General features: G+C 32.6%; 3 protein-coding genes across 8 annotated transcripts in view; 2 read left to right on the forward strand and 1 right to left on the reverse strand.

Annotated features, from left to right (window-relative positions):
* The window catches only part of LOC127701473 (zinc finger protein 507-like), a 323,989-nt gene that overhangs the window by 27,600 nt on the left and 269,021 nt on the right, over positions 1 to 27,368 (forward strand). The window lies entirely within an intron of this gene.
* On the reverse strand, positions 300 to 5,614 carry LOC127701484 (protein asteroid homolog 1-like). Of its 2 annotated transcripts, none has more exons than XM_052205361.1 (2): positions 5,494 to 5,614; positions 300 to 2,895 (listed from the first exon to the last, which is right to left on the reverse strand). In XM_052205361.1, the coding sequence occupies exon 2, from the start codon at positions 2,873 to 2,875 to the stop codon at positions 692 to 694; it is 2,184 nt and encodes a 727-aa protein (XP_052061321.1). In that variant the 5' UTR covers positions 2,876 to 2,895; positions 5,494 to 5,614; the 3' UTR covers positions 300 to 691. The 2 variants fall into 2 exon arrangements, with proteins under 2 accessions (XP_052061321.1, XP_052061320.1); XM_052205360.1 differs by having other exon boundaries at positions 5,443 to 5,608.
* Positions 5,615 to 25,475, forward strand: LOC127701506 (GPI mannosyltransferase 1-like). 2 transcript variants are annotated; one of them, XM_052205397.1, is made up of 7 exons: positions 5,615 to 5,681; positions 13,984 to 14,083; positions 16,961 to 17,141; positions 18,090 to 18,619; positions 21,607 to 21,865; positions 22,661 to 22,762; positions 25,300 to 25,475. In XM_052205397.1, the coding sequence occupies exons 3-7, from the start codon at positions 16,977 to 16,979 to the stop codon at positions 25,462 to 25,464; spliced, it is 1,221 nt and encodes a 406-aa protein (XP_052061357.1). In that variant the 5' UTR covers positions 5,615 to 5,681; positions 13,984 to 14,083; positions 16,961 to 16,976; the 3' UTR covers positions 25,465 to 25,475. The 2 variants fall into 2 exon arrangements, with proteins under 2 accessions (XP_052061357.1, XP_052061358.1); XM_052205398.1 differs by lacking the exon at positions 13,984 to 14,083.

The following is a 27,368-nucleotide window of genomic DNA, read 5'->3' on the forward strand; positions in this document are numbered from 1 at the left end:
GATATTATAAAAGTTTCATGAAAACTGCTCAAAGCATTTTTGAGTTATTGTCCGAAAACTGGAAAATCCCCCTTTTTCAATGAGTAACATGAAACATAAAATCTAAAATTTATAAAAATCGAAAGGGAGCTCATGTCAATAGATATAAACAATTCACCAAAGTTTCATGCAAATATGTTAAATCGTTTTTGAGTTATTGTCCGACATGTTGATAACGGACAGACAGACGAACGGACGGACAGACAGAGGTGTACCATAATACATCCCGTAAACGGACGTATAAAAATATATCCTTGCAGAATTGTGCAAATAATTGTAAAACTATGAACTTGAATTAAATCATTGCAGAATTTGAAAATAATTGTTAAACTGTGCACTTAAATGAAATCATTGCATAATCATGCCAAAAAAATCGCAAAACTGTGCACTTGAATTTAAATCATTAAACTTCTATTTATCATGAAAAAGGAATAATACAGCATTTTGCTAATTGTGTATGAATAAAACTTGCAAAAATGTGCATGCCTGATTAGTCTAATATAATATCTTTTTGGGCATGCCCAGTTCTGCAATTATTTGTACTCATTTATACCTGCCCATACGGTAAGCCAAGTTACAATGTAACATTAGCAAAAGAAAATCATTTCTTTTCTTTCGTTTTTAATTACAGAAGTTACTTTATTGTTAGATATCAACCATCAGTATCATCAGATTCGTCAATATCTAGAAAATTAAATCTGTTAGACAGTTCACAAGCAGCTTTGATATTTGTTTTCACTTTCCTTACAGTACTCTTATCAGTGGTCTCACTTGAACATTCATCATCATCATCGCTGTCAATTTTTTTGTCAACATTCGTAGCAGACTTCTTTTTCTTTCTATTTCTGGACCTTTTACTTGTTGATGTGACAGTTTTTAGACAATCTTCATCTACTCTAGACAAAATAAATGATAGTAGATTTTGAAATAACGAAAGAGCAGGCGACTGCTTTACTAACATTTCTGATATAAAAAGATCTGGATTTGTTCTTGTTTGCAAATCCTTACAAAAATTGTACAGAAAACTGCCACAGAAGATCGATGAAGGATTTACAGGTGGAAAAGGAAAACCCAATATTTGATTCAAATGTGTAGTTGACAAAATGCAAGACTGGAACTGTGCAAACCCATGAATGATACTAATATCAATAGGATGCTTCATAGAATGTTGAGGTGCATGAAAATACTTTTCTAAATTTTTCTTCACTTTTTCCCTCTGTTGTGGAGTTGATTTGGTAAATGCTGAATTTATTGTGGAACCATTTTGATCAATTTCTTCAGCAAATGTTCTTGATGCCAAGGAAAACCAACAGACAAGAAGTGTTTTTATAGAATGTAGATTTGTTTTAGGGTCTGCATTTCTTATCCAAAATATGAATGCCATTATAAACAAAATTATGTCATCACTAATAATTTCCTCATTACTTTGATCAAAGTTTAGATCAAAAACCTTGCACAAGAGTTCTCGCTTTCTGCTACATTTTATATCCTCCATTTCACCTAACCCTGGGAGGTCACCATATCCTTCCATCAAAGGGATAATTTCAATTATATTTTTCTTTACATTTTTCTGTCCATCTTGTCTATCATACTCCTCAACGCAATATTTTTTTGTAATTTCTGTACATGCAAAATTTTTCAAATCATCCCTCAATAATATACTATACAAAATTTGACGTAAGAATGTAGAACAATTGTACGATGAAGGCATTTTCAAATCCTCGACTTGACATGGTAAGATGTTCCTATGAAGAACCAATGTATTCTGCATGAAAGGTGGCATTTTCCCTTGCCTGTGAAATTCTATGAACCAAGATGGAATTGTGTTTCTATTATAACTTAATGTTTTATAATTCTTCGATGACTCTTCTTTATTGGTGAAGAAATCCTTCAGACTGAATGAACTGTAAGTGGCAATGTTAGAATAAGTATCCATTGATTTTTTAATCAATTCTTTCACACTATCTCGTTTCTCTGGTTTAACTGACAATATAAGCCTGTTAACCCCACTTTCAATGCTTTTCAAACTTTCCAGCCAGTTCATTATCTTCATCATTTTGGTATGTGTTCTTGTAACAGTAATGCCTAAAGGAGCATGTTTTGGAATTTTCAAAGCTGAATAAAATTCTTCAAATGTGTGAATATTTACATAATCATTTCCAAGCACTGTTGCCATTAGAGGTAAAACTTCCTTATCAAGTTCTGGAAAACATGAAATAAAGTTTTGTGTGAAATACATTTTGACGGGAAGATATTTGAATTGTTTGCCTTCAACGTCTGTCACAGTTGGCTGGACTTCAAAGTTGACACTATCAAATGGAATAAATCCATTGGTAAGATGAAGAATATAAAAGTCGCTGTCAAAGGAAATAACTGGACATTTGAACTCATTGGCTAATACTGCTATCTGGTTGTCTGCTTCAAAGTCACATGTCACATGAGGAATACCAAGATCCTCTAATGCAGTCATAAACACTTCATACGACAGGATAGGTAGAATTTTCCCCCGTTCAGAGTTTATTATTGCTCCTGATAAGAGTATCCTTTTACCTGCTCTTTCTAATGTTGTTTTAAGTTTTCGATCATCTGGCTCATACCCACCATCAAGAATAATGTACGGTTCTATATTACATGATTTTAAAATGTCAAAAAATTCTTTTATTTTTCGTGAGAATTTATCGTAATCCCCTCCATGTGTGTAACCTACATTGTAACTATAGAAGAGAAGATGGTAGAGATTGTTACCATCGATTACAACTTTAGAATGATGAAGCTGATAGTCTTCTAGAAGCTGTAAGTTGTCATCTATCAATGTTGTCAGACCTGGGATGCCCATGGTAGTTGCTACTATATCATCTGAAATAAAAAATGGAAAGATTTAAACAAGATTTTTTATTAACATGTCTGTACTTTAAACATGGAACTATTTGAATCAGGATTAATTTTGAATTCTTGAAAATTTTTAAGAAATATACATGGCAAAACCTCAATAAGTGGGTTAATTTTCATCATACATTTTCCAAAATTCAAAATTCAAAATTATTCCAGATTCCAGATTCATATAATTCCTTGTTCTTAATACATTTGAAATAGATTTTAAAATAAATGGGGAATGTGTCCATGGGACACAGATGATGCCCCCGCTTGCATATAATGTTATAAAGGGACATAACTCAAGAACTGTAAAAGTGGCGCTACCCAAATTTGTACTCGATCTGTATTTTGTAGTAATTAGCATTGAGAACGGAAACGAAAAATTCAGCAATTTTTCCATTTGTAAAGGGGCATAACTCAAGAACGGTAAAAGTGACGCCACCAAAATTAGAACTTGATCTGTGTTTTGTGGTACATGTAATTAGCATTGTGCATAAGTTTCATAACATTTGGTTGAGGCAAACTAAAGTTAGAGAACGGAAACCAATTTTGGGACGTACGGACATACAGACGGACAAGGCTACAGCGGGGACATAAAAAGAGTGATATTTTTTTCCAAGGAATCGTGCCTTAAAGGATGTGATATATGTGGAATCATTGTGTATTCCTGTATGTAATTGACATTTTAATGATTGATTATGATCAAATATCGATTGGTTGAAGCAATTCAACTAGATAATCAAATTTCAAATTTCAAAATTGAAATTAATAATTAGATATGAATAAATGATTAGAAAGGCTTGGAACCCTCTTTTAATGGTTGCAGTACAAATGTAGAATCGCTCAATCTATGCCCTATATCTTCAATCAAGTTGATTACAACAGATCATGAGTTGCATTTTTTTACAGACTGAACAACGCTACTTTAAACCTGATATTGCTTGTTAAGTGGTTTCTTCTAATTGCAATGTTCTGTGACATGATTAAGATACATAAAAAGCTATCCATTTTGTGTATTAAAAATAAAAACTTTTTGAGATTTTGAGATTCATTCTATTCCCATCCCTAAAGAATTGGTGAAATAAACTCCAGAGTTGTATTTAATACATGTACTGTCCACTCATTTACACTGTTTAAAACACCAATTGTTGAGCAAATATATCTATTGTCCCTCAATTATCCAGATTAGTCAATACAAAATAATTATTACCTGAGGGAACAACTAAAAGATTTAACTTTGCAAGCCCCTCGCTCTAAATTTCATAGTATATATCTTTTCATAGACTAACCTAGACTTAGTTTATTTTACACCTGTAAAATATTGCACATTAAAAAAACCAGGATAGTTTTTAATTTTACACAAAATGCATGTAACATTTACATATCTGCAAGGCCTTACAACCTTTTTAGTTGCACAGGTTTCTATATACAGTTAATTCAACAAATTTCCTCAGCCATCATTTTTGCAGACTATTTTAATTACCAGATTACATGAATGTGCAGATCTTTCTGTAAAGGAAAAAGAAAAAAACTTCTTTGCAAGGACCGCAGGAAACACTTCATGAATATGTATCTGACACAAAAGATTTTGAGCAAAATATGTATGAAATTACAATATGTTGTTAGGAAGTTTCCATGGGAGATAATCAATTTTTCATTCGAAAAGTTCTCTATATTCAAAAGAATAATGTTTTAGGTTATCTCCCATGGAAACTAATTAACAACGTATTTAAATTTCATATATATTTTACTGAATATAAGATGTTTTAATTCAAATGATGTCTGATTCTTATGAAGATAGAAGACTTGTCGAAAGAAAAGTTGCATGAAAGCTTAGTTTGGACATTTTTATCTCAATTAAAAATTATTATCTATCACCTTTAGCATGATAATAACATTAAAAAATCTCTACAAACTGTTAAGACTGATTTTTCATAATATCATTGAACATGTTGTAGTGGAATTAAAGTCTAATAGGATTGTAAGTATGCTTTATTTTAACACCTTGCATTTTCACGACTTGTCTGTGGTTTTCTACAGCAGTTTGTTCAAATTTCTGACCAGTTGAACAGTTTGGTTTTATAAAACAAATTGCAATTTGGACAGAACTTTGAATAAATTGCGATAGGTGGAGAGCAACACTAACAGTCAAGTCACAGTAAAGAGAAAATATATTTGAATTTCATTTATCTAGAGCATGCTATGCCTTAAAATTTATCCAGATACTCAGGTTTGTCTGTACTCAGAGTAAATTTTGAGGTGAAAATGCAGCCATTTTAGTCAAAGGGTCCACATGAACCTTAACATCCAGTGGCAAATATTTCATGCATGTTCAGGACGAATGATTATTGAAATTTTTATGTTATTAACATATGGACATATGGGAAAATTATCTATGTACATTCTGGTATAATTGTGTATTGATATTTCATTAGTGAGTAGCATAAATATTGTAAAATGTTATTTTGCCACGGATTCTGAACTGGTATTATTGGACGTCCCTCCCCCTTTTTGTTTATAAAACACTACCGTAGAAACGTGTCATCAATTCCTTATTTCATATATTGACTAGCAGTTTACCATGTGATCCCAGGAGTAGTAGAATATAGAATTAAATAGGTGTTCCAGGCAGCTATTGTATATCTCGGTTGGAAATCTGAGCAGGTGCTTGCTCACGTTCGGCATGGGTGCATTATCTCCCTTGAGCTTGCAAGGGTTTTCTCCCTTATTTTGTCGTCTGAAAAAATCTATCTTGTTGTCAGAGGAAGGTATAACACATGAACATTATCAATCGTTTCCAAATGTATAGTTATTGGAATATTTACAATGAACACCCAGTAATGAAAATATATATACAATCAGCAAGGACGCATATAACACTTCACACTTGCAGAGTCTGGTCCTTGCAAAAATTGCCAAAATAATCAAAAACAAAAAATAATGTACACCACCGTTTTACTTTAGGGAGCTACCATTTGATTTTTATGGGGGGGGGGGGGGCTAGGATGAAAAATATTGTCCTGCATTTTTTTTAGCTGTAATCTCTGTCCTGCCTTTTTATTTTTCACTCTATTCAGTCCTGCCCTTTTTTTTTTTTAGTTTATCCTGACTTTTTTAATTAAATTGTCGTCCTGACTTTTTTTTGCAAGTGTCTCATCTAGTCCAAATAATTATGACGTCTTGAAAGGCTATTATATTTTTTTTCTTTGACGCCTTACATCGATGTAAGGCGTCAAAGAAAAAAAATTCGATGTAAGGCGTCAAAGAAAAAAAATATAATAGCCTTTCAAGACGTCATAATTATTTGGACTAGTGTCTCATCCTGCCTTTTTTTTTTACTCAAAACTCCTGTCCTGCCTATTTTTTTCAAATTTCATCCTAGCTTCCCCATAAAAATCAAATTGTAGCTCCCTTAGCCTGCGGTCCTGGCACAACTTGTAACTTGTCAGGAAAGATCGGTCCGGGATGCCAGGCTACGTTCTACCTGTAACCTGTATAGATGTTAATTTGTTGGTCAAATCAGTTCGTGTAATCGGTCTTCCTATGGAACCCTAGTTTCACTTTTACAGCTGACATTCTTTTGAATAACTGAGTTAGTCCAGAGACATATATACTCTCGTGCACACACGTGATGTTGACAGCTCTATGATAGCCTTAACGATAAGTTGCCAATCTCTGTATATATATATGTCTCTGGTTAGTCCAAATAATTCTGACGTCTTACAACAAAAGTTAAGTTAGCCTATCAAGACATCATAATCATTTTTTAGTAATTGGGAATTTTCTCCAGGGGAAAAAGCCGAATTTCGGATGTAATTTGAGGCAAACAATATCACTGTTAGTGTATGTTCACTGGTGTTAATATGTCCTTTGATTGAGTTAAGCTATTTCAGTTGATATTTTATAGTGTTTCTTTCTATGTTGTGATGTTACACTATTGTTTCAGAAAAAGGGTGAAGGTTTGGTACCATTAAAAATACCGCTGCATTTGTTTGCACCTGTCCTAAGTCAGGAATCTGATGTTCAGTAGTTGTCGTTTGTTAATGTGGTTCATAAGTGTTTCTTGTATCTCGTTTTTAGCTCACCGGGGTCCGAAGGGTCGCATGTGAGCTTATGCCATCACTTGGCGTCCGTCGTCTGTCGTCGTTGCCTGTCGTCGTAAACTATTTCAAAAATCTTCTCCTCTGAAACTACTGGGCCAAATACCTTCAAACTTTAACTAAATGTTCCTTAGGGTATCTAGTTTATAAATTGTATCCGAAGTTTTGATCCATCAACAAACATGGCCGCCATGGCTAAAAATAGAACATAATGGTTAAATGCAGTTTTTGGCTTATATCTCAAAAACTAAAGCTTTAAAAGCAAATCTGACATGGGGTAAAATTGTTCAATTGGTCAAGATCTATCAGCTGTAAAATTTTCAGACGAATCGAACAACCCATTGTTGGGTTGCTGCCACCGAATTGGTAGTTTTAACAAAATTTTGCAGTTTTTTGTTATTATTTTGAATATTATTATAGATATATATAAACTGTAAGCAGCAATAATGTTCAGCAAAGTAAGATCTACAAAAAACAAAAAAGTTAATATTACCATAATTGTCAATTGACCCCTTAAGGAGTTATTGCCCTTTAAAGACAATTTTACACAATTTGTTCATCATGTTTGGTAACATTTAAAATCTTCTCCTCTGAAACTACTGGGCCAATTACCTTCAAACTTTTAACTTAATGTTCCTTAGGGTATCTTGTTTATAAAGTTATATCCGAAGTTTGTATCCATCGACAAACATGGCCGCCATGGCGAAAAATAGAACATAAGGGTCAAATGCAGTTTTTGGCTTATATCTCAAAAACTAAATCTTTTAGAGCAAATGTGACATGGGGTAAAATTGTTTAATTGGTCAAGATCTATCGGCCCTGAAATCACAGACGAATCAAACAACCCATTGTTGGGTTGCTGCCACCGAATTGGTAGTTTTAACAAAATTTTGCAGTTTTTTGTTATTATTTTGAATATTATTATAGATATATATAAAATGTAAGCAGTAATAATGTTCAGCAAAGTAAGATCTACAAAAAAGTTAAAATGACAAAAATTGTCAATTGACCCCTTAAAGGGAAAGTCTGCGATTTTTTACTTATCATCTAAATATGTTCATCTTAACATAAAAAACACATTCACAAAGTTTTAAATTTATATTCTTTCTAATAACCATATAACGGAGAAAATCAAGTATTTGTAACTTTTTTGGTTGACCTACGTCACTGGGTTGTGACGTTTTAACCCGATTTGTTGAATCATGGGAAAAAATAAAATATGTTAAAGTCTTAATTGCTTATCAGAATTTTACGTAATTAAAAGTGCACAGATGACCGTTGGTCGTAGTTTATAACCACAATATAAGAATGAAAGAAAATGAATATGTGTGTACCGTTTTGTATTGATTGAATAAAACTTCCTATATGAAGTTATCTAAATATAAATATTTTCGAATTAATTTCATAAATTATTGAGATTTTTTCATAAAATATCTATAGAACATTTTTACTGATATTGAACTGAAAATATTTTAAGTTTTATTTACCGTTATAACTTTGATAACCATTTCAATGCAAAATATTTGTGAACAGAGTGTGTATATTATTTTGTTTATTTCTCGATTTGAGGAGAATTCGTTTGAACTTTACCTTGCAGCAATTTAGCCTCAGGCGTACACAGGTGTGAATTCAAGCGTACACAGGTGTGAATATAGTCATGTTGAATGGATTAACAGACAGAGTATAGCGTGTTTAATATACCCAGATGAAATACCCGATAACAATAGAGAAACAATAATTTTAAAAATTGCATAAATTAATTGAAAATTAACATTCAACTTTTTAATTCCGGAAGTGTTACAATATTAAAATGGAACAATTTTCGGTTACGTTCTATGCAATTAGCATAAAGTTAAGATATGAAGTTAAAAGAATAGTACTTTTAATCTTAAAAATTAAATGTTACATTTCCCAATTAATAATCATTGCACATCTGTTTAATTTACTTTCCCGGAATTCTTCAACTTGTATTTAAATCTGGCGATGTTTAAATGCTAACAATCGTAAAACTATCGCAATTTTAAAGTTTTTAATTGAAAAAATACAACAGTACAACATGCATAATTTTTTTTAATTTTCTTATTAACATTTCATTCTTACATAATTAAATTCATTTGACAATCACTTAGACAAATTATTTGTGAAAAGAATACGAATTATTGTTTATTTCATTGGTGAGACTTTAATAAACTATTGAATCTGAATCTACATTATAAATCTAAGCTAATACATTAATTTGTTTGAGGATTTTTTCAGGATAGCCGTCATTAATCCAAATTAGTAATACAGTTGTTGTAATTGAAGGCATATCTTAGTAATGTATTACTGATATTGACAATTTTAGAACAGTTCGTCCCAACCTCGTTGTTCTTGAAACAATCTTTACTAGTATACTTGTAAGTTTCCTGACGTATAAGCGCCATTGAGGATGAGCTCCAGAGATAGCAGACTAGTAGCGTATTTGTTTGTTGGGGCAGGAGAGGCCATGCAACCACTTGTACAGATAAACAAGCTTATGTTGTCAACACTATCAGAAAGAGTTCCCATCGTCGGATGGGGTATATGAAGGTTCCAAGAATGAACTATTGACATGTCTGACTCTGAACAGTTAGTAAACGGACTTAACAATGATCTATAGACATCGACCGCTTGTTCTTGATATTTGAAACTGCATGCATATATACGTTTATGAGAGTGATTATTTATCTTGTGTCTGACGAAAACTAAATGCCTGCATGGTTATATCTTGCCATATGTTTGTATTGGTTTGGTGGGTGTTCACTCAAAATCATTATTCAAAAATTGTGTTTGTGAGATGTAGATTCACTTCAATACCGAATTTCGTTTATATACTTCACAAGTGTATACCACGGAGAAGATCTGAAGGTATATTACTCCCATTTTGTTTTGGTGTGAACCATCGATGTTTACAGCAATATTTAATGAATAAGATGATGATGGTAGAAAGAACTATGATCGTCATTTGGCAAATATTACATGCATGTCGGACCATGAGTTGTCAATCTGTATGAAAAGATTTCCAATACAACCATATTGAGTAGGAATTTTTACATGCTATACTCTCGAACTAGTATTACAGGGTTCTTGTGTCGTTTAACTCAGACACACATCTTTTACTTTAAGATGTATGAAAGGTTCTAAATATATATATATATCTTAAATGTAACAATAATCAAACGCCTATAGGCAATCACTAAAATGGTATGAAGTTTTTATACAGATTTATTCTTATTTACACAATCATTAACAAACTAAATAAATTTAACAAAGTAACACCGTGACACTACGATATAACAAATGGGATACTAATTATTTTTAACCATGCTATGCAGAAACTTAACACATCAAGCAGGAACATATTTATTAATATACTGTTCCCAGCATCAAGTTAGTGCATGTGAATACCAATTATATAGGAACACGATGTGTGATTTTGTATAACTAAAAATATCAAAGCGAGCAATAACTTTGTCAAGCAAACATTTTTTTTCTCTATGCCTCTCTTTATCTCCGCTCCTTTACAATAACTATTTCGCTTTTCGTCGATCATTCTCTATATAGTTCTCTATTCGGTTATTTTATTTTCACTATGCCACTCTATCTCCGCTCCTTTTTCCCCTGTCGTCCTAATCCTTATAAAGATAGGGACATTAGACATAGAAGGGGCTCTCTTATCTTCAATGAATTAATATTGATAGTGACTATAAGTGCTTGTATTTGCTTGAAGAATTTTTTTTCAAAAATACGGTCCAGAATCATGACAAAACAATATTCATTTCACAAAAATGTTCAAAGGTCATGCTTATAATTTTTTTAAACTTATTATCAGCAAAAATAGTGGATAATATTATTATCAGAACATCATTCATTAAAAGGTGGAATTATAATTTCAAACACACACAAGATAAACAATGTTAGACACAAATATATGGTTCAATAAATGTTACCTGTGCACACCGGGTACCTCAATAAAGAGGCCATGCATGAACCTGTATTATATAATTGTGTAATACGAATTTTTAGTTGACAGGATGTCACTGGAATACCCAGGGACGTGTATCTAATATACGTCCTTGGAATACCTAACTGAATGTGTCGCTCTGACACGACATCTATCAATAATTCTGACATACCTATTATCAATTCGGGAGGAAGCCAAAATATATATATATTAAGATAACGTAAGTAAAATTTAATAAGAAAAAAAAACTATAAATTTTTCACCGAACATACCAAATAGAGTCACACATTTAACTGTAAAGCTAAGTGTCTTTATAAGTGACCGTTCCGAATGGATCCCGTATCAATTTGATATAATTTAAAGATTAGTTAAAAAAAAAAACCACTTTTAATAAAAAAAATTGAGATGTCCGATATTTCGATATTTACATATCTATAACCTGGGAATATTATACTATATCAACATATTATGTCCCAGCTAAAACCTCTTCCTAACATTGCTCCTTGTCAATAGCCGTTAAATATCATAATTAAAAAAATGTTATTTTATATTGTATAACTTTATTAATTGAAAAATTATCTTGTCTAAATACGGAACTATTCTTTATACAAATCAGAGACATATAATACATATTATATGTCTCTGTACAAATCAATGCACTTTATATAAAAGAGGCATACTAATGAATCTTCTGTAAATCAGTGATTGTCACAAGAACACTGCATTTGTCTTTCTTATAATTGAAACTGTTCTTCCTCATCAAATCTATATTTTTTTTATTCAACGAGATCTTATCATATAAGGATTTGATAACTATAGCTATCAGAACTGCTAGGTTATTTTGTTATTAAAAAAGGATAATTACCAGCGAATCTCCCTCGAAACAATATTGTTCAAAATGGTCTTCACACACCAACTTGTGCTTGCTATAGATGCAACTATTTGCTGTTAGTTTAAGGTTGTACAACCATGTCTGATACAATCCTTTCTTTTTTGTGGGATTGGGAAAACTATGTCGACTTTTGTCATAACCTTGTCTGACATAACAACCGTACGCTTGACAAGACATTTTGACACTGAATAACCGTCTACGGTAATCCCCAATTGATGATGGGAGTTTTTAACGCACGGTCGGTAAATCCCCAATTCTTTTTGTTCTTTGTGGATTATAGATATCACGTGACTTTTTAGATCGAACATGCCGACAAGATGGCGATATGTCGAGCACTGATAGTGAATTTCAAAAATCGATTTTGATCTCTTTACATAGAGAATAAAAGTTTTTTATTTATGAACATGTGGTTTTTTATGCTTAAAGAACAAAATATCAATTTTTCATTTTTTTGCGGAGTTTCCCTTTAAGGAGTTATTGCCCTTTAAAGACAATTTTACACAATTTGTTCATCAAGTTTGCTTACATTTAAAAATCTTCTCCTCTGAAATACAGGTGATCGATTCAGGCTCTTGAGAGCCTCTTGTTTATATAGATTAGACCGTTGGTTTTCCTGTTTGAATGGTTTTACACTAGTAACTTTTGGGGCCCTTTATAGCTTGCTGTTTGGTGTGAGTCAAGGCTCTTTGTTGAAGACCGTACTTTGACCTATAATGGTTCACTTTTATAAATTTTGACTTGGATGGAGAGTTGTCTCATTGGCACTCATACCACATCTTCTTATATCTATATATTATACGAGCCCCTGTGGGAAGTATCTCAGCCTGTCAACACTGAGGTTGTTATATCGTACCCTGCATGTGGCAGCTGCATTGGACTACTATCTTTATTGAATAGGATTACCATTTTTCTTACTGAAAGTCGGTGTAACCTTCTATCTCGGTACTCATCTTCCTTCACCAATAAAAGCTGGTCAGCATTTTGGCACAATATAGCCAAGAGTGCTGAAAATGGTGTTAAACACCATCAATCAATCATGATTGAACATTTTGAGCACATGCGCATTTACCTTCAACTGAGGTGAAATAATTGGTTTCATGCATATATGGATTTAATGTAGGTTTAATTAATCTCTTGCAAGTTAATAATATATCAGTGAAGTTTTGGTGTTGATATTTACAAAACTGAACCAAAATGACAGCTAATAAAGAAATAACTTTCAATATTTGGTTCCTGTAAATGTTGGATACAAAAAGATACCTTAATTGGTAATCTTATTAATCAACGTTAAACAAAATAACAGGATGACCATGGCCAGATAATATTAGATATGGTCATTACGGTATTCTATTCTAAGGTAACTTAAGATTAATTAGTTAAATGTCATTGAATGTGGTGATGTGACATGATCAGACAATTCATTTTAAAATCTGTGACTTGCATTCAGTGACAGCCCAATTTATTATATTGACATTTTGAATCTGCTGAAAAATGTCTTTATTTATTTTCAACCTAAACTGCTAAATTTAACACCCACAAAAATAACCTACTAATATATGACCAGGGAGTTTTTGTAAGATTTTGTCAAGATAATGCACCAGATTTTACTATGGGATCAAAGACTGTGGACCCTTCAAGAGCACCTGAGTCCACCCCCCCCCCCCCCCCCCCCCAATTTTTGGCAGGATTCTTTTTTGTTCAATTTTAATTTTCTGTGTAGTGTTTGGTAGACTGCAGTTTGTCTGTTTGTCATTATTTTCTCTTTTACCAAGGTGTATTTTTGATTGTTCCTTTAATTTGGTAATTTGGTATATTTATGTTTTTTTTATTCCTACCTGTCATAAATCAGTATTTTCACCTCTTGACCTTTTAGCCTCATGTTAATGTGATCCTATGTTACTTGAATGCGAATCTAACTGAATTGATTTTGTATAGACAGTGTTAAGAATGTGATGCTATGGTTTCTAGAAACAAGATAAAATTTGTATATGCCAAAAAAAATTGTGGGGGTGGACACTGCATAAATATCTATCTACTTACAATAGCAAAATCCCTTTCCAAGACTCTCCAATGATTTGAAATACTCTATTTTTCAGTGTCAGACTGAGAATTTTGTGACATTTGTGGAATTTTAACAAGCCAAAACAAATATAGATGACATTACCACACAAGTGCAAACTGTTTGACATTTGGAAGGTTTGTATCTCCTTTAAGTTTTACATGTATACATATGAAATATTTGCCACAGGACTTTAAGCAACCAACTATTAATCAATCTTTTATACATAATTTACTTTTTGAAGTACAGCCTACTGCAATTAACTGGAAAAAATCCAACTCTAAAACTTAGTAGATTTCCATCTTATCAAATAGATTTTAACAGCTATGTTAAGAACTATTCCATAATGGCCTTATTGACTTGTGCTTCAAGTGTACATTGATATTTTAGTCCTAGATACATGATTTTTTTCATATGTTATTGACTTTGAACTAGTTTTCCATTACTACAAGTACTCTCTGAGCTATACTTTGTGTCTTTGTTATTTTTTTTGTGATTTGTATAAATCTGATCAATTAAGCCCTTTTCAACTGAGTGTTACAGTTTGTTCTTATGTTGTGCTGTTACACCACTGTCCCAGGTTTGGCACCAGCAATCATGTTTTAACCCGGCCATATTCTATATGTGTCAGTCCCAAGTCAGGAGCCTGTAATTCAGTGCATTGTTTTGTGCATAAATCAGGCTAATAGTTTTCTCATTTGAATAGTACATTTGTCATTTCGAGGGCTTTAATAGCTTGCTATGCTGTATGGGTTTGCTCATTGTTGAAGGCAGTACGGTGACCTACAGTTGTTAACTTCTCAGTCATTAGGTCTCTGTTGGAGAGCTGTCTTATTGGCAATCATACAAAATCTTATTTTTATATCAACCATATTAGGAAACGGTATTAATTTCCCAGTTTGTGCATTACCTTAATAATGTCTTAGTTACTATGAATAAGTATGTACTGATTATCAGGTTGTCTGCATATTGATATTGTACAATACCAACTGTGAGTCTCAATATAAAGTTTTTTTTTCGAGTGAGCGCAGCGAACGAGTTAAAAAAGGCTTCATATTGTGTCGAGCAGCTGATATTTTACAATATCAATATGCAGCCAACCTGATAATCAGTACATACTGTAGGCCAGGTCAACATATTTGACATCACAAAGCTGTGATGTGCAATTTTATGAATTAATTTCAACATACAGTCCAGAAAAGAATAATGAGAAACTGTTTGATTATTTCAGTAAAATCAGAAACATTGAATGTTTGAATGATTTTTTTCTTAAATTGTTTAGAATTAATTATCTGTAATATTTTCTTTTTTTCTTTTTTTTTCTTGTTCATATTGTAATTGTTTAATCTGTAAGTGTTAAATGAATTTTACATTCATCTACTATCAAGAAAAACAGAAGACTTTGGAAAATACAAATTTTGCTTGGCTTTATCACTTCTTCATTCTGACATTATCAAGATGCTTGATTGACAACATATTTGTTACGTTTGGAGGACGTGTTTTTCAACAAACTATCGGCATTCTCATGGGAACCAACTGTGCCCCTCTTCTTGCCAACTTGTTCCTTTATTCTTATGAGGCTGACTTCATACAGGAACTTCTTAGGAAAAAAGAAAAGAAGTTAGCAGTATCCTTTAACTTTACTTTCTGCTATATAGATGATGTTCTCTCACTAAATAATTCAAAATTTGGTGACTATGTTGAACGCATCTATCCCATCAAACTAGAGATAAAGGATACAACAGATACAGTTAAGTCTGCCTCATATCTTGACTTACATCTATAAATTGACAATGAGGGTCGGTTGAAAACAAAACTTTACGACAAAAGAGATAATTTCAGCTTCCCAATTGCGAACTTTCCATTTCTGTGTAGCAACATTCCAGCAGCGCCTGCATACGGAGTATATATCTCCCAATTGATACGATATACCCTGGCTTATATTTCCTATCATGAACTTGGATAGAGGGTTGCTGCTCACAAGGGAGCTATTAAATCAAGAGTTCCAAATGGTGAAGTTGAAATCATCCCTTCGTAAATTTTACGGACGTCATCACGAGTTGGTTGACCGTTATGGAATATCAGTTCAACAGATGATAGTGGATATGTTCCTAATGTCGTAACTACAATCCTTTCCCTTTTCACGAATTTGACCTACCGAATTAGACTATTTTCCTGGTTTGTACTAACATGAGCAACACAACCGGTGCCACATGTGGAGCAGGATCTGCTTACCCTTCCTGAGCACCTGAGATCACCCCCAGTTTTTGGTGGGGTTTGTGTTGCTTAGTCTTTAGTTTTCTATGTTGTGTTTTGTGTACTATTGTTTGTTTGTCTTTTTCTTTTTTAGCCATGGCGTTGTCAGTTTATTTTCGATTTATGAGTTTGAATGTCCCTCTGGTATCGTTCGCCCCTCTTTTCTTCAACGTGGTTTTTTACTAAAATCTTTTTATCAGAATTTTATTTCAAATCCTTTCTGCCTTGTTTATACAAAGAAAACACAAAAAGTTATCACTGATCAGAAAATGAAACTGAGTCAAAGCAAAAAAAGTTGGAAGAAATATACCCAAATAATAACATATACATTTGGGACAATGAAAAATTTAAAGGGAGATAATTGTAATTCAGAGCCTAAAGAAAATGCACACAAATTATTTTGAGATAATATAAAATCTGCTTTTAAAAAGAATTCAAACATCTTTTAACATATTTCAAAAATTCAAAAATAGAAAATTACAGTTTTTCTCACCTGTTGCCAATACTCATTGACTAATGAATAACAACATATATATTTGTGGGACAATGAAAAATTGAAATATAAAGGGGGACAATTGTGGTTTAGAGCCTAAACTGATCTATATATATATACTAGAGAAACAAAATGCACACAAATAATTTGGGAACATTTAAATGAGATATAACATACATAAACCTATAACAGCAACAGAACAACACGTGTACCAAAATAGTTTATAAGCTTTGGTTATAATGTTGAAATGATTGATTTATTACAGATTGTAAAGCCATGAAATGTCTTTTTTTGAAACAATTGGTATAAAAACTGTACTTGTAATTGGAACAGTACTACGACTATGTTTGATTCTCTATGGAGACTGGCAGGACAGGACACAGATAGTTAAATACACAGATGTAGATTATTATGTCTTTACAGATGCTGCTGAGTTTATGACAAAGGTAATATAAAATCTGCTTTTAAAAGGAATTCAAACATCTTTGAACATATTATAAAAAATTCAAAGATAGTAAATTACAGTGTACTCACCTGTTGCCAATACTCATTGACTAATGTTTTGTGTATTGAATAGGTACCTACTTCATATGAGTGTATGTTTGTTCACATTACACATCAGAATTAATAAGGACCGTTGATCAAAGTCAGGGGTAATACCTTTACTTGTGTAAATAATTTCAGTTTACTAGTAATAATTTTGGACTTAATTATTCAGATTTCTTTACTTATAAATTTTGTAAAAGTAACCAAGTCTTTTTTTCTTGACTAAATTGCTCTAATAGTGTGTTTTATTGTTTATCTTAATAGTTGTCATGGAAAACAGAAGTTTAATTTTTCTATTATTTCGAAAATACTGTCTATTTACAAGCCTCCCAGGAGCAATTTTTTAAGGCTTGCGTAGTTACTTAACATCTGTGCATAATAGAATTCTTTTCTCAGTTCTAGAGATAAAAGGTTAAAATCTATTATAAAAAATAGTAAACCAGAAACAAATGTTTGAGGCATGTTTTGACTTCTTTAAACATGAGAATTTCAGGAGTTGTAATTGTTTTTGGAGAAGCATAAGAGGGGATTATTCAAACCTTAATTAAATCTGACAAATTTACTTATACATAATGTACAAGTAAATATAACTTGCATCTTCAAGTATATAAGAATAACTTGTATAAGTATTAACAAGACTGATATAGAAAATGAGAAAATTACTGTATCCAGCAAGTAACTGTTAAGCTACCCATATATAGTCATTTGCTTTTAATGTACACTTTTTAATGTAAACATGCTACAGTCATATTATTATTGTGGCAAGGGTAGGCTGTTTATTCTATAAGAAATTGTTAGTATTTTTTCATGTTAACATTCCTGATTTTATAATGATTTTCTTTTACCAGAACCAGTCACCTTACTTACGACCTACATACAGATATACACCGCTCTTAGCATGGTTACTTCAGCCAGACATTACCTTTACTCCTTTATTTGGAAAGATCATATTTGTTTTCTGTGATATAATAACAGGATATTTGATATACTTACTATGCATATCACAAAAGGTACAGGAAAAAGTTGCAGTTATCTGTTCTTGTTTATGGCTTCTTAATCCCCTCCCTGCTACAGTTTCCAGCAGAGGAAATGCAGAATCTATCATGGCAGTTCTTGTCTTGTTGTCACTGAAACTAGTACAGGATAACAAAGTTGTCATGGCAGCAGTAATATATGGTACATCTGTTCATGTAAAGATTTATCCAGCTGTATATGCTTTACAAATTTATTTGTACCTAAAACCAGATTCATTTAAATGTGCCAGTGGAAATTCCGTATCAAAGTTAACAGATGATTTATGGCCAAATAGAAGAAAGCGCATATTCGTCTGCGTTGCAGGAGGGACATTTTTAGCATTAACTGGAACATTTTATTACTGGTAAGTTCAATTCATTTTAATTACAGCATGATCACTTGAAATGGGTATGGTTTCTGTATTGACATTCTCAAGTTATTGCTTTATAATTACTGTTATTGATTTTTGTCGAGCCTTCGACTTTAGTCGAAAAAGCGAGACATAGCGATCCTACATTCCGTCGGCGTCGTCGTCGTCGTCGGCGGCGTCCACAAATATTCACTCTGTGGTTAAAGTTTTTGAAATTTTAATAACTTTCTTAAACTACCTTGGATTTCTACCAAACTTGGACAGAAGCTTGTTTATGATCATAAGATAGTATCCAGAAGTAAATTTTGTAAAAATAAAATTCCATTTTTTCCGTATTTTACTTATAAATGGAGTTAGTTTTTCTGCCAGGAAATATTACATTCACTCTGTGGTTAAAGTTTTTAAAATTTTAATAACTTTCTTAAACTATCCTGGGTTTCTACCAAACTTGGACAGAAGCTTGTTTATGATCATAAGATAGTATCCAGAAGGAAATTTTGTAAAATAATAAATCCATTTTTTCCGTATTTTACTTTTAAATGGACTTAGATTTTCTGCCAGGAAACAACACATTCACTCTGTGGTTAAAGTTTTTAAAATTTTAATAACTTTCTTATACTATTTTGGATTTGTACCAAACTTGGACAGAAGCTTGTTTATGATCAAAAGCTTGTATCTAGAAGGAAATTTTGTAAAATAATAAATCCATTTTTTCCGTATTTTACTTTTAAATGGACTTAGATTTCCTGTCAGGAAACAACACATTCACTCTGTGGTTAAAGTTTTTTTAAATTTTAATAACTTTCTTATACTATTTTGGATTTGCACCAAACTTTAACAGAAGCTTGTTTATGATCAAATGCTAGTATCTAGAAGGAAATTTTGTTTTCTTCAAGTTAACATTACATTCAGTCTGCAGATAAAGTTTTTAAACATTTATTAGATTCATAAACTATCCTGGATTTTTACCAAACTTGGACAGAAACTTCTTACAATCAAAAGATAGTATCAAGAGGAATATTTTTATTGATTTACTTCCTCATTTTTGTTGAGCCTGCGATTAACAGAAAAAGTAGGCGAGACACTGGGTTCCGCGGAACCCTTACGAATTTTTAAGAAACTTGCTTTCTTTGCATTAACAATTGAATGTACATTTCTGCTTATCACATGTACACTACTTTGATATAATAAAATAAAATGCTGCGCTGGGCGCAGCTTGATACGATCGCAGAGGTCGAACCCTGAACAGTTGGGGCAAGTATGGACACAACATTCAAGCTTGTTACAGCACTGAATTTGGATTGTGATTAAATATTTGACACAACATAGGTTTCTGACACAGAATGAATGTGGTCTTAGAACTTAAAAAATTTTAATTTACCTATTCAAACCATATCATTATTATTTGCTTTTATATATAAATCAGAAATAACCAATTTAAAATGGAAAATTTTAAAGAAAAAAAAAGGGAAAAAAGGAAAATAAAATCCCTCCCCCCAAATTTTTTGAACCCCCTTATGATTCATCACCTCCAAACTCAATCCAAGCCTTCCCTTTGTGGTATGGTACCTTGCAGTACAATTTCAGAGAGATCCATACACTTGAACACAAGTTATTGTCTGGAAACTAGAAAAATGCTTGTTTTTAGGCCCCTTTTTGGCCCCAAATTCCTAAACATTAAGGGCAATTACCCCCAAACTCAAACCCAGCTTTCCCTTTGTGATATGGAACCTTGTAGTGCAATTTCATAAAGATCCATACACTTACACACAAGTTATTGTCCTGAAACTAGAAAAATGCTTGTTTTTTGCCCCTTTTTTGCCCCTAATTCCTAAAATTTTGAGGCAATTAACCCCAAAATCAATCCAAGCCTTCCCTTTGTGGTATGGTACCTTGCAGTACAATTTCAGAGAGATCCATACATTTGAACACAAGTTATTGTCTGGAAACTAGAAAAATGCTTATTTTGGCCCCTTTTTGGCCCCTTATTCCTAAACGTTTTGGGCAATTACCCCCAAACTCAATTCCACTTTCCCTTTGTGATATGGAACCTTGTAGTACAATTTCATAAAGATCCATACACTTACAAACAAGTTATTGTCATGAAACTAGAAAAATGCTTGTTTTTTGCCCCTTTTTTGGCCCCTAATTCCTTAACTGTTGGTACCATATCCCCCAAAATCCATCCCAACCTTCCTTTTGTAGTATTGAACCTTATGGTAAAATTAATAGAGATCCATTGATTTAAACTAAAGTTAGAGTGCGACCAATGTGTCTTCGGACGACGACAACGAGGGATGACGACGACGACGCCACCAACGTCATACCAATATACGACCACAAAATTTTTTGCGGTCGTATAAAAAGATAATAATATAACTTCTTTACCATGCTAACACAGTAAAATGAGATACACATGTATAGGGTATATGTCAATAATACAGCAACCCAACAACTATTGTAAGTTAATCCTTATCAAAAGTTGTAATGATGAATCTGGATATTTTCTCTCTAAAAAACATACATATACATATATTTTTTAAGAACTAATGGAGGTTTACCAACATCAATGACTCAGCTTCATTAGAATTTTGTTTATACATGTATATGATAACATAATAGTATTCAACATTGGAAATCTTACTTCACTCCTCATTATTTTTATATTACAATGGAAAACATGTAAACATTTCATCACAGTACTTACCAAGGCATGAAATTGTCCTTTAAGTCATATTTTAATGATCAAAAGTTCATCTATTTGAAATATATTGCTTGGATTATACTCACACAGTTTGCATAAAAATTCTAAATCTTATAAATCTAGTCAGAGCACTATTTCTGAAAGAAAAAGGGTATATATGGCCTGTCAATTAAAATATTAGTGACAGAAAATTTAAACCATTTCACATGGTTTTCTAGAGCTTAGAAACATGTAGTAAAAGCTTTACCTTGTAATATGGTATTTTTATGTTTTGTAGGTATGGCTGGGATTTTCTACATGAGACTTACCTTTACCATTTAACAAGAAGGGACATAAGACATAATTTTTCAGTATATTTCTACATGTTATACCTAACAACTGTAACAGAGTATACAACTGTAATAAGCCTTTTGTCATTTATACCACAGCTGATATTGATGGTGACATTTTCTATCAGATACAGGCAGGAGACAACACTATGTTGGTTCCTCAACACATTTGTCTTTGTTACCTTTAACAAAGTTTGCACATCCCAGGTAATAATTAGATTGTGTGTCCTGTGTTTAAATCTAAATAGGTACATGGTATTTTAGCTTAATTGACTAGGATTGTCAGTTTTTCTGCGGAAGGTCGATGGTTCTCTCATGTAATTCTGGCTTCCTCCATGAATAACAACTGACCACCATGAAATAGCATATATTGCTGAAAGTGGTGTTAAACACCAATCAATCAATCATTTTTTGCTGGAGGGAATGTCAGATTTGATTTGCTTTTGATAAAGGAGGACAATAAAACTATGATTTGAACCGATGTTAAATCATGTCATTAATATTTTTATGATGGTTTTAACTTTATACCAATAAAGAACTCTCAACCTTATATGGCTTTGTAAGGAGAGGCATGGCAGATTACATATAACTAACTGGTCACTTAGTACAAAATGTGTTTGGATTTTGTAAAAAAATTATGGATAGTATTTGTGAAACTAGTTCATAAATTGAAAACTGACATACAGGTACAAAGTTAGACTCATCAACAAAGTTATAACCTCAGCAGTTTGCAAATAATAGAAGAAATATTTCTAAACTAAAAAAAGTTGGAAAGAAAAGATATTGTAAACTATTTAGGATTGAGGTCAGATCTTTTTGAATTATTCACAAATTATACATATGTTCTTGGTGATGAAGAGCTTGCCATATTGTTTTTATTTTTGTTAATTGTTGAAGGTCATACCGTGACTCATGACCTTTTAGATGTTTAGTTTGGAGGTACATTTTCAATGTTCTTTGATTTATCTGGAAAAATGATGTATTTCTTGTTTTTTATTTCAGTATTTCTTATGGTACTTGAGTATTTTGCCAGTTGTAATTCCAAAGCTATATATGTCATACTCAAAGGCTATCACTGCAGCTATCTGTTGGATTTCTAGTCAAGTAAGGATTAATAAACCAAATCAATGAATCTGGGGCTGATCCAGCAATACTGTTTACCAATTATTTTTTTGCATGCGACTAATTTACAAGACTGTTGTGAAAGAATTAGAAAGATAATGCAAATATAAATCGTTGTGAATTTGTCGAACGTGGATCTTTTCTTACAATAAGAAATCAAAGTAAAATAAATCGTTGTAAATTTGAATTATACAAAAAGAGTATCCAGAAAAATGAGTTGATTTACAGTATTTTAATTACCGGTAGTTTAAAAAACAAACCCCAAGGTTTCGTATTATAAAGTTTCAATGACATATATGAAATTTACTTTAGGGCTGGCTGGGGTAGGTGTGCTTATCTACAAACCAAGTGCCTGACAAGAGAGGAAAAACTCATTATTTAATAACAATAAAAGGATATATCTTCTTGTGGATATAGCTTTCAATTTTATCTGTTTTGAGAAAATTTATGAAGGATGGGAAATAACCTAGAATTTCCCCTCACTTGAACTTTGCTTGTGACTAATGATTTTTAACCTGATTTTCGAAAGAAAAATCGGTTGTTGATTTTGGGATGTGCGGCAGGCGGGCGGCTGCCAAACAGTGCACATTCATTAACATGAAAACGCTTTGACGAAATCTTTTTCAAATTTAGATATGTTGTATCCTGTGACTAAATGAAGGTCAAGTTCAATTTTCATGATTTTAGCTTTTCTCATTGTTGAGTTGTAGACCTTTCAATAGCCAAAAGGGATACTTATTATATGATTTTGAGTTATTTCCCTTTGAACAGAAATGTAATTAATTAATAAGTATATATTTTTTACTTGATCCTGTTTGGGGGTCCAGATTGCAAATATCATTTTCATTAGATAATAATCTATTTTTATTAAAGGATATATTTCATTACATTACATTGTGTAGATAAAGTTGTTGACATTGATAGATAAGTTGCAGATATTAGTTTGTGACAAATGAAAGATATAAAGTTTGATTACACTAAGTGTTTTTAAGATAACAAACATGTGGTAATTATCAATCACAATTATAATTGGAGTGACAGATTTATTTGAAAATTTTGTGTTTCCTAAGTGTTTTTGATGATAAGCTCTGTAGGACAGTATAAATATAGTTTGAAATTTACTATATATAAGAAGATGTGGTATTAGTGCCAATGAGACAACTCTCCATCCAAGTCACAATTTGTAAAGGTGAACCATTATAGGTCAAAGTACGGCCTTCAACACGGAGCCTTGGCAAGCTATAAAGGGCCCCCAAAGATGACTAGTGTAAAACCATTCAAACTGGAAAACCAACGGTCTAATCTATATAAAAAACGAGAAACACTTATGAACCACATCAACAAACGACACCCACTGAACATTAGGTTCCTGACTTAGGACAGGTGCAAACAAAGGACAGGTGCAAACAAATGCTGCAGGTTTAAACTAGTTTATTGGCGCCAAACCCTCCTCCTTACCCAGGACAGTGGTTTAACGGCACAACATAAGAACAAACTATGCAAAACAATAAAATGAAAAACAAATATGAGAAACAGCAAAACAACACGACAACCACTCAATTGCAGGCTCCTGACTTGGGACAGGCACATATAGAATGTTCATTATTAGACATTTTGATCTTTCTTTTCTTTGCTAAATTGTTTGAAGAATTTTGTGGTAGGTTTGTTTGTTATTCTGTATAAACTAATTTTCTGAATACTATATATATATTTTTTTTTTATGAAGCAAACTCCTTTAAAACTAAGCTTATATTGTCTATTAATAAACATATATTTAGATTTCTGATTTTGGACCCAGTTTTCAAGTTCAAAGGGTCCTAAATTAAACTTTTGTTTGATTTCATCAAAAATTGAATTCTTGGGGTTCTTTGATATGCCGATTCTTACAATGTACTCAGATTTTGGATATTGGACCATAATAGGTAAATGTCCAATTTCAAATTTTTCAGTTCTTTGACCACATTCATTTTGTGTCACAAACCTATTCTGTGTCAAATATTCAATCACAATCCAAATTCAGAGCTGTTTTAAGCTTAAATGTGGTGTCCATACTTGCTCAACTGTTCAGGGTTCGACCTCTGCAGTAAAATCCGGTTTGCTGTCACTCTGACAGCCTCTTGTTACATATATTATATGAATCATGTTAATCTCAGCTTACAACAATAGATACATAAAGCTAAACAATATAGTACCTTAAATGAACTAGAAACTGAATATTACTTATTGATTGATCTAAATAATGAAGCTACAGATCAGAAATATTTTTATATAGTGAAATGATGTAACAGATTCAGATCCAGGATTATGAAAAAGGAGGCCCAGGGCCCCCAAACTAGGCAACCTTTAGAGTTGAGTTAGACATGTAAAAAGTCTATGCATTAACCATATATGTAGCTCCATAAAATGGGGGGGAAGGCCTGCTGCCCCCTATATCCGCCTTTGTATAAGCATGCAGCCTATTTGCATTAAAAGGTAAAAAATTTAAAATTATTATGTTCAATTTCAATTTTGTTTTTTAGGGTTTATGGTTACTGTTTGCATACTACCTAGAGTTCGGAGGTCAACCAACATTCCTGTATATCTGGATAGCTGGTGTTTTGTTCTTCCTAGTCAACATATGGATTATGGCTATCATAATAGAAAGTTACAAACCTAATATATCACATGTAAATAAAATAAAATAAAATATATTTTATCCAATAATTTATGTATGTACTATCAAATATCATTACAAAAAATAGGAACTGGTTTCCTTTATTAGCCTGACTCAACCAACATGACTGTGCCATCATTGTGTTCTTGAAGTACAGCTATATAATTTGTAATGTTGATTGCTCTTATAAACATAAAAATAAGGAGATGTGGTATGATTAACAATAAGACAACTATCCACCAGAGTTCAAATGACATGGATTTAAGCAAATTAAGGTCTTTGTACAGCCTTCATAAACGAGAAAAACCCATATAGTTTAGTCAGCTATAAAAGGCCCAGACATAAAAATGTGAAACAATTCAAACAAGAAAACTATCTGCCTAATTTTTAACAATACAATTTAAGAAAAGCAAATATGACAGACCTAAACCATTGTCGAAGTTTGAATATATACCATAAGATAATGATCTCTTGACATACATTTTATGGATCAGTGGTTTTAATAACATTTGCATCTAAGCTTACCTTGATTTATTTAAATGACAAAACACAGTTTTTAGATAGTAATATCTATGTATTGGATAAAGCATTATGAATGAGTTATTTTATGCAGTGAAGTGACCTACAATCATAAAACTCTGTTTATTCAAGGTCACTTTGACCTTAATTTTATTCTTTTTGTCTTAGCTTAAGTGCCCATCTTTGTAAGAATCAGGCAATTTAGAAAAATTTCAAAACATGGCTGAAAAAACCGACCGACCTAACCTATTTTGAAGTAACCCTCATCCTGAGTTAGAAATGGTAGGTCTTTTGTTAATGTGTGTCTGGTAATTCGAGAAATCTCTAGATAGCTTTTGGTTACAATGATAGCAAATTACGGAGTTACAGGTTAATTGTTAATTTTTAGTGCATTTCAACCAAATTATATCTTGAATTACCAGAACAGGAAAAGGAAACAAATGTTATATTCGTGCACCATTATACAATTTGAAAATAAACAAGAAATGATTGTAACAGGATGCTGTTACGAAGTCTCCCAAACGAAGCTCCCATAATTTGTAATTCCCAGGGTAGCCTGACATTGGGCAAAGTCCAGTGAAAATTGGTTTGGTCCAGTAAAGTTATATGCATTAGTGATGCCTGGGGACTAACCCTGTATATCATTCAAATCATCTTGGCATGACAAACCAGAATATATATGGTTTATGGGTGGGGATCTCGACCATTTACAAGTTACTAGAACATTGGGGGTGGGGGGAACCCCTGGGGCCTAACCCTATACTTCATTCAAATGTTCGAGACATGACGAACAGGAATATATATGGTTTAGGGGTGAGGATCTCGACCATTTACAAGATATTAGAACTTTCTCAAATGGCAGGGGGTCGGGATGACCCCTGGGGACTAACCCTGTATATCATTCAAACCATCTTTGCATGACAAACCAGAATATATATGGTTTAGGGGTGGGGATCTTGACCACTTACAAGATATTAGAACTTTCATAAGCGGCAGGGGGTGGGGTAGACCCCTGGAGACTAACCCTGTATTTCATTTGATTTGCTTTGTAATGACAAACCAGAAAATATAGGGGTTAGGGGTGGGGATCTCAACCATTTACAAGATATTAGAACTTTCTCAAATGGCAGGGGGTCGGGATGACCCCTGGGGACTAACCCTGTATTTCATTCAAACCATCTTAGCATGACAAACCAGAATATATATGGTTTAGGGGTGGTGATCTTGACCACTTACAAGATATAAGAACTTTCTTAGATGGCAGGGGGTGGGGGTGACCCCTGGGGACTAACCCTGTATTTCATTTGATTTGCTTTATAATGACAAACCAGAATATGTATGGTTTAGGGGTGGTGATCTTGACCATTTACAAGATATTAGAACTTTCTCAAATGGCAAAGGGTCAGGATGACCCCT

This window comes from Mytilus californianus, unplaced genomic scaffold, assembly GCF_021869535.1.
Source record: "Mytilus californianus isolate M0D057914Y unplaced genomic scaffold, xbMytCali1.0.p SCAF_5, whole genome shotgun sequence".
In the NCBI taxonomy this organism is placed as follows: domain Eukaryota; kingdom Metazoa; phylum Mollusca; class Bivalvia; order Mytilida; family Mytilidae; genus Mytilus; species Mytilus californianus.